The following is a 14844-nucleotide window of genomic DNA, read 5'->3' as shown; positions in this document are numbered from 1 at the left end:
ATATACAAGATAAAAATGTTTCTCTTCATTGAAGTCAGAAATCTGTCACCTATTCACACTATGTTTGTTCAAAATCCATAAAGTTGTGTATATAACGAATTTTAAAATAATCTGTAAAACATTACTTAACAAAATGCCACTTTTCAAACTCAATGTGTGGGATTTTAAAAATATTCAAAGAAGAATCTACTGAAAGAACACATTTAAAAACAATACATTTTAGTAGCAAAATTGCCTATAACAAAATACATAAAATCCTAATCGGAGTTAAAGTGTCAGTGTGAGATGTTCAAGACAACGTCACATGTTTATCAAGATATTGCTCTTATGATTATTGTAAAAATGCTCATTTAAAAAATTTAAAGCAATGCTTTTCGTGGTTTGAACTTTAATTAGAACAATTATAAGAGACAATTCCATTAGCTAAACTACGGAGAATCTGTATGGAATGACATTCTTCCTTGCTTTATAGCAGTACTAAAGATTACCTATAAACTTCATTTTAAAATAGCAATGGTATAATTTTCTAGTATCTTTATTTTCTGTTACTATATATATAGCCGTATAGTATTTTAATATTAATCTAAAGCAGGGGTCGGCAACCTTTCAGAAGTGGTGTGCCGAGTTTTCATTTATTCACTCTAATTTAAGGTTTTGCGTGCCAGTAATACATTTACCGTTTTTAGAAGGTCTCTTTCTATAATACATAACTAAACTATTGTTGTATGTAAAGTAAATAAGTAAATAAATTCTTTAAAATGTTTAAGAAGCTTCATTTAAAATTAAATTAAAATGCAGAGCCCCTGGACAGGTGGCTAGGACCCAGGCAGTGTGAGTGCCACTGAAAATCAGCTCGCGTGCCACCTTCGGCACACGTGCCATAGGTTGCCTACCCCGATCTAAAGACTACACAAGAAATACTGACAATGTCACCAAGTAGGTGTGTCATGCCAAGCTTTTTTTTTTTTTTAATTGAACCTTTTAGTAAGAGTTAAAGACAATTTCTAACCAGGCCAAATACAAGAGCAGCATTTTAACAACTCATTATAGATTAAGGGATGCAGTTGTAATAGCATACATAAAAACAGATGATATTGCAAATATTTTTGGATCTATAATAAGCTTAACTTGAAATGGAGTTGTGGAAATGTATTTGTAACATAAAAATAGATAATTTTGTAATCAAAGATGAATTTAACATCATGGCCAACTAAACGTATACTTCCACACAGGAAGCAGAAAGTTAAAAATGAAATTCAAAACACAAAGACTGAAAATTGTTTTACCAGCTAGAACTTTTAAATATAGTTTTGTTTTTAGCCTACTTCCAATAGAAATAGTTTGGTTTGTTTCCTGTACAGTTTGATGCTTTGTCTATACCATATATAGTAGAAAAATAAATTCTTTAGCAACCTAGAAACAGTTTATAAAACTCTTGAAGTTTAATTTTTCTTTGCTAAACATGCCAATGTTAGACTGACACCTATAAATAAAAGCTATGTAGACAACAGATGTAATGTAAAACAAGTTAAGAATACTACAATTTACAGGACAGACTTTATTATTGTACTTTATCAATTCCTGTGTGCTTTGCGACAGGAATAGGGCTTTTTGTTCTTGTTTTCTTAGAAAAGATAATTACTTGCAAGAATATAACACAAATATCAAGATAATTTATCATATACATGTACTTCAACAGCAGCCTTGTTTATGGTATCATCTTAATCTAGAATGATAATCCAAGTCATAATTAGAAGTACAATACCTAGGACATAATTGGGAAAGGCAATTTTTATTTTAGGAAAATGGAGTAAATCAAAAACTCTTAAGAGCCTTAATTCTCAAAATCATCTATTTACTATAATACATAGAAGACGATCTTAAAATCTCATTATGAATGAAGATTACAACGGTGACCATCATAAAGCTTTTTTAAACTACACATAACATATCCTAGCAGCTGAGTGAACCAAATTTATTTTTTTCCTTTCCAGACCCAAAATCAAAAAGCTATAATTTGAGCATGAAAGAAAAAAACTGCTAAAAGTCTCACAAATATTTTTTACTTATGTCCTCCCCTCAATTCTGCTACAATGTGTAGTCTTCTAAAACAATTACCACCAATTAAATGTTTAAAATTTTTTTTTAAAAGCAGCACTCTTTTAAAGCAAAATTGGTACCAATGTAAAAGAAAAAAGTAATAATTAAAAATGGTGCAAAAAGTCAGTAATTTTGAATTTTTAGTACAACATACCACAGAAAAAATATGAATACAAATATGTGATTTTATATATACACTCCAAAGAGGTTAATTGTCAGTACCCAAAGTATTTATTGCTATATATTAGCAATGCATTTTTGTATATCTTTAAAGGGCCGCATAAAAATAGATTTAAAGAATAGATTAAATTGAAGTCCTAGATTAAAACATTGTTTGGTTTACAGAATTTTACTACAACAAAGTTCATGTTTATGTATGAAAAGTTATATAACCTTATATGAAAATGTCATGAACTATTTTCTACACACTAGATGTGTTCCCAAGTGGGAAAAATTAAAATATCTAAAATATATTAGATTAAGTTTACAAGACCATCAATGATCTTTTAAACATGCAGCTGTTTACAGAATTAACAGTATTACAAAATGTTTAATTCAGTAATGGAACATAAGGAAATAACTAGGAGACATCAAAATTTTTGCACAATATTTGAAACTCACTTTTACAACAAGCATGTCCTTGGTATTGTGCTGTAAGAAATAATAAGCAAGTTCAACAAATTGTCCACAGGTTTACTTAGAAGTAAAGATGGAAGGTGCAGGATTGTAATATTTTCAACAGTGCATTTTGCATTTTTTCAAAAACCATCCCAAGCATACTATAGCACAAGTAGCCAGGAGGTTACAAAATAAACTACAGCTGGGCTTCAGCTGTCTACACAGAATGCCTGAATGTGAATAACGCTGACAAAAATAGCACATTAAATAACAAAAACAGCCATAAAGCAGGCTGTAAGCACTGAATGTATCATAAATGTGATCTTTTAAATCATTAAATTTCTATAAAAAAATTTTATTCACAATATATTGTGACAAACTGCCACAGGAATGATATAGTGATTGCAATAAGGTTTCATGCAGCAGCAGCTTTGTACTTTATAGCTATTTTTGTTTTTAAAAATTAAACCTCTCCAGTCATGCTTATCCCATGGTTTTGATCTGCAGTGTGTATGAATGAAGAAATACAGTATGGGTTATAACAAAAATGTCCCATCAGTTTGGATGTGAATTATTTTTCATAAATATGAAGTACATTACTGAATCCTGAAACATGCATGTCTAGCTTTATTTTCTGTCCAATGCCAGGCTGCCTGCATCTTCTTCTATTTATATAATACCAAGAGGATCTGCTTGTAATTGTGGTTGTATCAGCTGAGGTTGCAATGGTGGTGGTAACTGAAGTGGTACCATTGGTTCCACCATCTGCACTGTGTTGGATGGTGGTGGCTGACATGCCACAGAGTTGGAGGTTTCTATAATCTCTCCATTGTAAAAGAAAAACTGGCACTGTTGAATGAAGGTCTCTATAACCGACTGGTGAATCTTGGTGGTAGACAGGAACTCTCGGTTTTCAAAATCAGGTCTCATCAAAGTTGGCCAGAAACAAATTGATAAGTTATCAGCAGTCATAAGATTGGTTCTATTTTGCTGGCTAACCCTGAAATGAGAATAAATTTTCAGAACACATTCACAAAGAACAATTAAAAATGATATATAAACAGGTCTGATTTCAAATATTTTCATAAACATGAACATTAATGCAAAAGAATATTTTTTACAAATATTTATTAAAACAATAGCCCATATTCTTAGATGTTACACTGATGCAAATCCAGAAATGAATAAATTATTTCAGATTTAACAGCTAACAGATAAGACTTTGACTCAGTGTTTTACTACTCAAATTTGAATCATTGTGAAAACTAAAATGCAAGAAGTTATACATTTTAAAGAAGTGACAATGAATGTATATGTTAGAGTCCAGCAACTCACAGGGGATTTCCTGCCCTGCAAGGTAAAATCCATTAGCTCTGCATAACGTTTGACCTTTGTGCTGAGAGGGTTGGCTACTGGGGAGCTAAGGCAAATTTTGGAGTGGCTATAGCCCAAACAAGACCTCCCCTAGCACTGCCCCGTCTATGTGTCTGACTTTTAAATTATAAATTACTTTTTTTTGCCGATCTCAGTGTTCTGATTGGTCTTCGGTTTAATGCAGCTCTATAGCTGCTGAACAATCAAGCCCTCTAATGTTGTCTCAGCCCCAGGGGCAGCCTTAGGGAAAATGGCACCCCCGAGCAAACTTCTATTTTGGCACCCCTTCTTTGGAGGCAGAGTGGGGCTGGATGGGCTCAGGCTGTCAGCCCCAGCATGTACGGGGCTAGGGCTTACAGGCGGAGCCCCGCCATGCATGGGGGCTTACAACTCACGAGCCCCACATAAGAACTTTGCGACCCCCCGTTTGAGGACCCCTATTCTAGAAGAAAAAGAAGACAGCATGCCTATACAAAGCGGAACCTATATTTAGTAATATCTAGATATCAAAAGAAAAAAGCAAGTGAAGATTGAAATATTTCACTTCATTATAGGCTTTTCATATTAGCCAGTGATAAAATAGTGTCTGAAATTAAGCCGTGCTATTAAGCAAATTCCCACTGTTATCAGTAGGTGTTTTGCATACATCAAGATGCACAGGTTGAAGTGCAACATGTCACCCCTCACAGTTACTTTGAGGAACATACACTGTTGAAAGCTAGATGATTCTGCCATGTCATCACTAGCTAATGTGAAAAATGGAGAGTATAAATAGGAGTAAGATTAACTTTTATTTTTTAAAATGTTTAAATTTAATATAGCTGGGCAAAGCTGGCAAAAAATTTTTGCGAAATTCAATGGAAAAGTTTTCACCCATTCATTTTGAATGGTTTGAGCCCTCCCAATTTTATTTTTCACAAAATTTCAAAGTCCCATTTTTTTAAAGTTTCTCTTGAGAAATCTACTCCCAACTTGATGTTTCAGTTTTATATCTTTGACCGTTTGCGCAAAAGCACCACAGTAGCTTGAGTTCCAGCTGATTTCATTTTTTAGTTCTGATACTCAAGTTCAAGATGCTAAAAAGATGTTTTTAGCTTGGGTGGGGAATGGGGGAAATCTATAATACAAACAGTTGAGGCCAAATCATGCATTTTGATTTTTGTTCTGCAAGATGGAAGCTGTTGAATGAAGCATCATAAATTAAGCTGAAAAGAATAAAAAAGGTACCAATATGCTGCTTCAGTGATTATCCTGAGACTCAGAGAAATCCTCCAAACGGAGGGAAAAAATTAACTGTATTGTACATTTCAGATATTTGTATAGATTGATAGTTATTGTATATCAGTGACCTCCAACCTTTTTACACCCAAGATCATTTTTTGAATTTAAGGGCAACCCAGGATCTACTCCACCTAGGGTGACCAGATGTCCCGATTTTATAGTGACAGTCCCGATTTTGGAGTCTTTTTCTTATATAGGCTCCTATTACACCCCCCTCCCCTTCCGATTTTTCACATTTGCTGTCTGGTCACCTAACTCCGCCCCTTCCCCAAAGCCCCACCCACTCCACCCCACTCTCTGTGTCACTCGCTCTCCCCCACCCTCACTCACTTTCACCAGGCTGGAGCAGGGAGTTGGGGCTCAGAAGGTGGTGCGGACTCTGGGCTGGGGCCGAGGGGTTTGCAGTGTGGGAGGGGGCTCTGGGCTTAGCCTGGGGCAGAGGGTTGGGATGCAGGAAGGGGTGAGGGATGCAAGCTCTGGGAGGGTGTTGGGGTGCAGGAGGGATGCAAGCTCTGTGGCAGAGTATTGGGGTGCGGGGCGCTGGCTCTGGGAGGAGGCTCAGGGCTGGAGCAGGGGGTTAGCATGCAGGAGGGGATATGGGGTCGGGGCTGGGACAGGGTTTTGGGGTGCAGGAGGGAGCCTGGGGTGCTGGCTCTGGGAGAGGGCTCAGAGCTGGGGATTGGGGTACAGGAGGGGATATGGGGTGCTGGCTCTGGGAGCGGACTCAAGGCTGAGGTGTGGCCTCCAGCCGGGCGGCACTTACCTCGGGCAGCTCCCGGTGAGCGGCACAGTGGGGCCAAGGCAGGCTCCCTGCCTGCCAGCCCCACGCCACTCCCAGAAGGTGCTAACGCGCCCTTGCAGGGATGGAGGGGCCACGTGGCTCTGTGCGCTGCCCCTCTCTGCAGGTACCGCCCCCAAAGCTCCCATGGGCCACAGTTCCCCGTTCCCGGCCAATGGGAGCTGCGGGAGCAGTGCTTGCAGGCAGGAGCAGCGCGCCGAGACCCAGTCCATTGCGATTGACAAGTTGGTGACCTCTGTTGTACACTGTAGAATCATAGTCTTGATTCTTGTTTTCAGGATAATCTCCACAAAGCAGGTCTATGTTAACAGACTGTTTGTCCCTGTTGACACACAAACCTTCTATATAGGGGGGCAAAAATGAAGACTTTCTGTGCTATGAAGGGCCTTGTTTAATCTGCAGCTTTGGAACAGCTCTCTCTCACTTACTTTCCATTGCTGATTTCCCTGACCATCACCTTTTCCCCTTCAACATAGGTCTCCTGCCTCCTCCTAGTCCCTGCCCTATCCAACCCTTCTGAGATTTCCAGTCTACCTACATCAGTGACTTCTCTATTTTAAGTCCTCATCCTCTCCTCTGTTATCTCAGTAGATAACACTACACTTCCCTTGACTCCTTTGACTCTCTCCCATTGCAAGGTTTGCCTAATCAAGCACAAGCCACGGCTCAGCCCCTCTCCTATATCTGTTGCTTACTTTAATAAAGCATGACTATTTCACTGTTAACTTGTCCTCCCCTTCTTCACTTGTCTGCTTCATTCACCTGTTGTCTTTCGCCATATTTAAGCTCTTTGGGACAGTTATTAAATTATATGCATATAGCACCTGGTACAATACAGGCCAGATCCCTGATTGGAGCCTCTGTGCATACATAACCAACATGAATTTGTAGTGATAGGGCAAGAGATAGGCAGTTTTTAACAATTTTTGTCAGTATTTTATCGATTAGGTTAACTATTGATATTGCTCTGTATGTCCTACTGCAGTGGGTCTCAAACTTTTATACTGGTGACCCCTTTCACATAGAAAACCTCAGAGTGCGACCTCCCCTTAAAAATTAAAAACACTTTTTATATATTTAACACCATTATAAATACTGGAAGCAAAGCGGGGTTTGGAGTGGAGGCTGACAGCTCGCGACCCCCCATGTAAAAACCTTGTGACCCCCTAAGGGGTCCCGACCCCCAGTTTGAGAACCCCTGTCCTACTGTCTTTTGGATCTTCATACATTTTTTTCCCCAAAACATATGGTTATACACGCTTCCAAACAGAAATATGGGATTTTGCCCTTTCGAGGAAGTGACAGAATTTTAAAGTATTCAAGGTATATAAAACTCCTAAAAAGATGTATAGGTATTCAAACAGTAAAGTATCAAAGAACAGTACCATAACTAATGCCAATCAATATGGTTTTATTAAAAATCTATCTAGTTAAATAAATGTGTGTTTGTTTGTTTGTTTGTTTTTAAGAGATTATACATTTGGTTGACAAAGGCAACTGTGTTGACGTAACAGACTTCTGTAAATCATCTGACTTACTATCACATGATATTCAGATTAAACAATCAGCACTGTACAAAAATCAACATAGTACACATTAAGTGGACTAAACACTGGTACATCCCAAAAAAGAACTGTAAATGGGGAATCATCACACAACATATTTTCTAGGGTCTTGCACGGATCTGTTCTTGGCCCAATGATATTCAATATCTTTATCAATGATCTGGAAGAAAATATAACATTGCTAGTCAAGTTTTCACATGACAACATAGATGGAGTGGTAAATTTTAAGGAGAAGTCAGTTCTACTGAGTAATCAGAATTGCTTGGTAAGCTGGACTCATTTGAACCATTTTAATATACTCAGAAATACAAGGTCATACATCTGTGAACAATGAACATAGGTCATACTTACAGAACGGGGAGGGGAGCCCTGAATTTTGGAAAGGAGTGCAATGCTATGCATAAGAAAGCTAATGCCATTATTGGATGTATAAGCAGGGGAATATCAAATAGGACTAGGGAGAAGGTATGATCTCTGTATAAAGCATTGATAAGACAAATACTGGTGTCCAGTTCTGGTGTCCACAATTTTAAAAGAATGTTGACAAATTGGAAGGAGTTCAGGAAAGAGTTACAAGAATTATTCGAGGTCTGGGAAACCTGTCTTCCTGTGAGAAAGTTAAGGGATGACTTCTTCATGGTCTGCATGTATCTACATGAAAAGAGTATGTCTTACAGTAGAGGGTTCTTTAATTTAACAGTCAAAGACAGAATTTCCAATTACTAGAAACTGAAACTAGAGATTCAGACTAGAAATGTGGTGCAAAATTTTAACAGTGAGGTTAATTAACCATTGAAACAATTTACCTTGCAACTGCTTTGGAGGACAGGGTCATAATTCAAAATGATCTGGACAAATTGGAGAAATGGTCTGAGTTAAACAGGATGAAGTTTAACAAAGACAAATGCAAAGTGCTCCACTTAGGAAGAAAAAATCAGTTTCACACATACAGAATGGGAAGAGACTGTCTAGGAAGGAGTACGGCAGAAAGGGATCTGGGGGTTATAGTGGACCACAAGCTAAATATGAGTCAACAGTGTGATGCTGTTGCAAAAAAAGCAAACATGATTCTGGGATGTATTAACAGGTGTGTTGTGAGCAAGACACGAGAAGTCATTCTTCCGCTCTACTCTGCTCTGGTTAGGCCTCAGCTGGAGTATTGTGTCCAGTTCTGGGCACCGCATTTCAAGAAAGATGTGGAGAAATTGGAAAGGGTCCAGAGAAGAGCAACAAGAATGATTAAAGGTCTTGAGAACATGACCTATGAAGGAAGGCTGAAAGAATTGGGTTTGTTTAGTTTGGAAAAGAGAAGACCGAGAGGGGACAGTTTTTAGGTATTTAAAAGGGTGTCATAAGGAGGAGGGAGAAAACTTGTTCACCTTAGCCTCTAAGGATAGAACAAGAAGCAATGGGTTTAAACTGCAGCAAGGGAGGTCTAGGTTGGACATTAGGAAAAAGTTCCTAACTGTCAGGGTGGTTAAACACTGGAATAGATTGCCTAGGGAGGTTGTGGAATCTCCATCTCTGGAGATATTTAAGAGTAGGTTAGATAAGTGTCTATCAGGGATGGTCTAGACAGTATTTGGTCCTGCCATACGGGCAGGGGACTGGACTCGATGACCTCTCGAGGTCCCTTCCAGTCCTAGAATCTATGAATCTATGCTGGGTTCTCTGTCACTAGAATTCTTTCAATTCAGTTTTGCTCTCTTTCTACAAGATATGTTCTAGCTCAACCAGAGGTTATGTGCTTGATGCAAGAACTACTGATGAAATTCTATGGCCTCTGTTATGCAGGAGGTCAGATTAGGTGATCATAATGGTCCTTTCTGGCCTTACAATCTATGAAACTCACTGGCAAGCTTGTCTTTAAATCCTGTACTTTACCCATCAGCAGTATGTTGGATTTTTAGGTTATTCAGAAAATGATATATTTGTTTTATAGCGGAAGTTCCTGAGAATGAATTAAGCATTATATAAAATTTTAAATGATTTTAATGCTATATCATCAACACCTGTAATGAAATGACATTTTTAAAGTAACAGCTGGCTTTGTGGCCAATACACACACACACACACACACAAAAGTTTGAAATGAGAGTTCCTTTTGATTTAGATGTGACCACGAGAGAGCTCTTGCTTCTTTGAAGTTCTCAAGTTGCAACTGAATTTCTGTTGTGCCTTTGTTTCTTCTGTTTAAATGTTCCTGACAAAATGTGGGATTCTGTCCTACTTTGAAATACTGCTGCGTATATTTATTAACAAGAAGAACAATTGTTTTCAACATATAAAACGAGAATTTCCATCTTGGTGCCTGATCTTTGATATCCTGCACTCCTTCCAGGTGTGTGATCTGAGATAGGTATAACACCTATTTACTAGGCTAAATATTTCACTACTGTTTCAACTTTACTGAAAATCAAACTGGTTTTAGATAAGGAATCTTTACCTTTAAAATGGAAAAAAACCATACATAAGACTACAGACATAAGACTACATCTTGTTGCGCAATTACAGATTTTAATGTTTTAGATTTGTTGTTTATCTGGAAATTGGGCAGAGTTTTATCTATTTTGGTTTTTAATACATGATTAAGGTTCACCAAGTTCATTATTTGTAGTGTGAAAATAATTGGTTAATAAATCTGATAGACAACTGGGACATTAATCTGGACTGAATGTATACACCTAATATTAAGATAATTGTACAAGAAAATATTTTCTCATTTGCAGTGGCAGAAGTAACTGCAACAGGTAATATTTTGTGTTAATAAATGTAGTGCCTTTATCAAGTAGTATAGGATGCATCAAATATTGTCTGTTTTGAATGTATCATGTCCAGAGATATTTACATACTCATCCTGAATTAGGGCAATATGCACATTCTCTTTCTTGAGAACTTCTTACATTTCAATGAGTAGTTAATGCTGTCAACATTCCATGTACAGAATTTTAAAGAATTCAAAAGACAATAGGGAAGAGGTTGCATTTTGTTTAATGCTTGTATCCAAGAATTTAAAACAAAAAAAATTGGCTCTTCTACATATAATTGTTTCTTAGGGTACCCCTCAGAGGAAAATTAATGAGTCAGTCTGTTGCCAACTGAATAATTTAATTAAACTTTTAAGAACATTGTTAAATGTAAACAGGCTAAAATGGTACACAATACCCTGCTGACAGCAAAGGGAGTAGACTAGTTATCAAAAGGTCATGTTTAAAGATAGAACAAATGTTCAGTCTTTAAAGTTATCACAGAACCTTCTTCCTTTTCTCCTTGAAGTAATTCAACATGCTGCCTAGAGATGCTCTCTGGAGCTCTGTCTTAAACTCCATCCTTGACCCTCTCCAGTGAGACTCCAGCTCTCTATACTTCTCTGAAACTGCTCTCACTTACATTGCTAATAACTTCTTCAGTGCTAAGTGTCAGAAACAGTATTCTATCCCCACCTCCTGTCAGGCTGCCTTTTACTCTGTTGACCATGCTGCTCTCCCTGAAATCTTGTCTCCCTCAGCTTCCATGACTATTCTCTCTTGGCTCTTCTACCTCTTCAACTGCTACTTCAGTGTTTGGTTTGGAAGATTCTTCTCATTCCAAACAATGGGAGTTCTACTGGGCTTCTTCCTTAGCCCTCAACTCCTCTCTCTGTATGCAAAAGTGATTATACAGAGATAGGTTTGTTCTATCATCTACCTTCTCTGTGGTGACAACACCCAGATCTACTTCTCCACTCTGAACTTGTTCTGCTCCTGGTCCCAGCTAAAATCTCAGCCTGTCTTTTTGATATCCACTGGCCATCTTAAACTCAACATGAGCTTTTAATCATCGCTTCTAAATCCTCCTCATCCCTTCCTTTCTCAGTCACCACGACAAAACTTGCACTCTTCCCTAAGAACTTGAGTGTACCTTTAATTACCCGGCCTGGTCTAGGTATAAGATATCAATAGCTAGAAATAAGGACAATAAGGAAAAGGAATTTTCAGGGGCATGGAGTCTATCTCCATGAAAAAGATAAATAATATTTCATATAGACCCCCTTAATTAGTACTCTCTGTAACTGATATGGAAAGTGTAGACTGCTCCACAATAAGATCATGACAGGTTAGATTGTGATAAATCATAGGAGATAGTCCATTTAACACAATTACTGAAACTAAGCACATACCATGGAACTCAAAAGGAAAATTTTTAAATTATCTTTTTTAACGAACAGTAACTGCCATTTTAATTACATACCTACATTAGTTTAAACACAGGGTAGTCTAGTTTTCTACTCAGGAGCCTTTGCAAATTTCAAAACTTCTTCAGAGTTTTTAAATAGAACGTTTGTTTCTTTAAAGATCTTATGCTGCCAGTCTATTCCACTGGTTTCAGATGATTAGATAACCCATCGAGGTCCCTTCCAGTCCTACATGTCTATGATTTTCAAATCCTTTTACCATCCATTACTGTGGTCAAATTTAAGGCAATCTCTTGCATGAGTTTTGTTCTGTATAACTGCAGAACTTCCCCATTTTGATCTGGTTCCACTCTTTTAGAGCTGTTAACTTTAATAACCAACTTAGCAGGACTTTCTTTCCTAGTGCTCAGAAAGGTTTCTCTAGGGAGATATAGAAAGCTATTTTTGTGGTTTAATTAGTTGGGGAGGCAAATAGTTTTTTGAATGAATATCTTAAAAGGATTCAGCTGGGAGCTGCAACATGTGACCTCTTATTTAGCATTTTATTTTTCAACATGTTACTGTTACAGCGAACTAAACATAATACTACCCTGTAATGTATTTTACTATAATACACATTCCCAATCAAATCAAACAGTATATAACTACATTAAAAGTCCACGAGAATACAACATTAAAATTGTATAGCTAGTCCAGAAATGCAACTATGGTTGAATATTCAACTGTAACTATGTCACCTTGAGCCTATGTATTATAAAAATTTTATACTATATTGTGCTATTTAAGAAATATTAGTCATTATGAGATATTTTTCTCCTCTAGATGAAGTTAAGCAGAAGAATGTATACAATAATCTAAGAATCAGGGAGTTTCTTAATAATCACTTGAAACAGCCTCATCCATTCCACAGATTTTTAAAAATTGGATAAAAAGTCACTATAATGCCCTCTACTCTAGTCTCACCAGTTTGGCTTCAGTTGAGTTCATTCTAATTTATACCAGTGTAACTGTTATCACAATCAGACCCAAGGCTTTTCAGGGCATACTCTTGCATTGGTGGGGTGAGAAATCAGATGACCAAACTGGTCTTTTCACTCTTCTTTCCATGATTCTGAACATTACATTCTTGTATATATACACCAAGCCATGGTATGGGTGGTGCCCATTTGCTAGTCTCAAGATTAAAAACAATTCCTTATTTGTTAAAATCAAGGAAAAACCTTGACAGCATCAAATGCTCATGTAGAAGACCAGATTTGAGGAGACAAATATAAGACTTTCACTCCATAAGAAATATCTGTTTTCAAGCAGTTTTATTAAATAACACTTAAAGATGTTATGAAAAGCCAGGTGCAAAACAGACATGACCCTAAGTACCCCTGTATTTACACCTTACACGTTACTGCAATGTTTGTACAAAATATGCCTTGTAATGAATTCCCTCTGTATAATGTTGCTATAATATATTTAAGACAAAGACAGCCTACCCTAGGTAAAAGTGATAAACTGGTCTGTCCTAGACAAAGGAATGTGATTTTAACTCAATTTACATATGAGCCATAAACAAAGCTATCAAGCTAAACCTGAAGAGGTCGTCTTGAGCCTGAACTGGGATCTGTGGCCCTTCCAGGAGTAGTCTCTCTTCCTTACAAGAAGGGAAAACTGTCCGAAAAAAAACGCTGCTGTGTTGACCGCAATAGTGACATCTCTTTATGGACGGAGTATATACTCCCAAAGAACGGGACTTAGCTATGGAGTCTTTAAAAGAGTGCAGGGTTTCATCATTTTTTTCTGAAAATAAATCCCAGCCATCAAACGGTAAGTCCTCAATGGTCTGCTACACCTCACATGCAATGCCCAAATTCTGCAGCCATGAGGCCCTCCTCATGGTCACAGCCAATGCTGTAACTCTGGTTGCGGCATCTACTATGTCCAGTGCTAACTGCAACAGTCTTAGCCACCATACGACCTTCTGCAATGAATGCTATAAACTATTTCCTGAGAGGGTTCTGGCAACTTATCCACAAACTATATAATATACATGGCTGTCCAATTGACAAGTCATATTTAGAGACCAACACCCGATTGTTCCCAATGGACATTTGCATGGAAGAGAAGGTATAAATCTTCCTCCCCATTAAGTCCATCCTTTTGGACTCTTTGTCCTTAGGGGTGGCCTTATACCTTCCCTGCCATGCCCTGTCATTTGCTGCAGTTTCCACCAGAGAGTTAGGGGCCAGATGGGTGTAAAAATCCTCAAAACCTGGCATGGGAATGAAGTACCACTTTTCTGAATGCTTTGCCATGGGAGGCAATGAAGCTGCAGTATTCCAGAGGGCTTCTACAGGCTCCAAAAGAGCCCCATTCATCAGGAGGGACACTCTCCCTAAAGCGAATGATCGGAGAATATCCAACAACTTACGTGTATTCTCCTGTGGGCATTCCACCTTGATTCCACTCCCTCACCTTGAGGGAGAGAAAGATTCTGGTACAGAACAGTCATCTAGGGAGGAGGTTTGCTGCATCGCAACGGGTCCTGTTTTTGCACCATAAGATCTGATCGGAATAACCCCGGAGGTCCAGGGGGAAACAAGCTCAGCAGTTGCTTGCAGCTGAGATGGTCTGGGAGTGGGAGCCACCATTGGGACCCGGTATCTCGCTCTGTTGTCGGTCAAGGAGTGGGACCTCAGGGGCAAAGAAGCATCCGAAGGCTTCCAAGGAGGCCACTGGGCTTACAGATGAGGCATTGTTGGCCAGTATGCACTGGGCCAAGAGCCCCTGTCCCAACTGCAGGGCAGATGCCGATCTCCGTACTGATGGTGATCCAAAGGGTATCTGTGATGCCTATCTGATAATGAAGGGTAGGATGACCCAGACCTGGAGCTTCGGGAGTCCTGGAGCTTCTCTGCTGACAACGGGGCAAACGAACAGAC

General features: G+C 38.3%; 1 protein-coding gene across 2 annotated transcripts in view; it reads right to left on the bottom strand.

The window, feature by feature from the left end:
* Positions 1-846: 846 nt before the first annotated feature.
* Positions 847-14844, bottom strand: part of ARHGAP5 (Rho GTPase activating protein 5) — a 76663-nt gene continuing 62665 nt past the window's right edge. For both annotated transcript variants that reach the window (XM_024196028.2, XM_024196029.2), the window contains exon 8: positions 847-3718. In XM_024196028.2, coding sequence (XP_024051796.2) covers positions 3388-3718 — 331 coding nt within the window. In that variant the 3' untranslated portion in view covers positions 847-3387. The remainder of the gene's footprint in view (positions 3719-14844) is intronic.

The sequence above is a fragment of the Terrapene carolina genome, unplaced genomic scaffold (genome assembly GCF_002925995.2).
Source record: "Terrapene carolina triunguis isolate 2854851 unplaced genomic scaffold, T_m_triunguis-2.0 Scaffold96, whole genome shotgun sequence".
Lineage (NCBI taxonomy): Eukaryota > Metazoa > Chordata > Testudines > Emydidae > Terrapene > Terrapene triunguis.
This window is presented reverse-complemented; position numbering and strand designations above follow the sequence as displayed.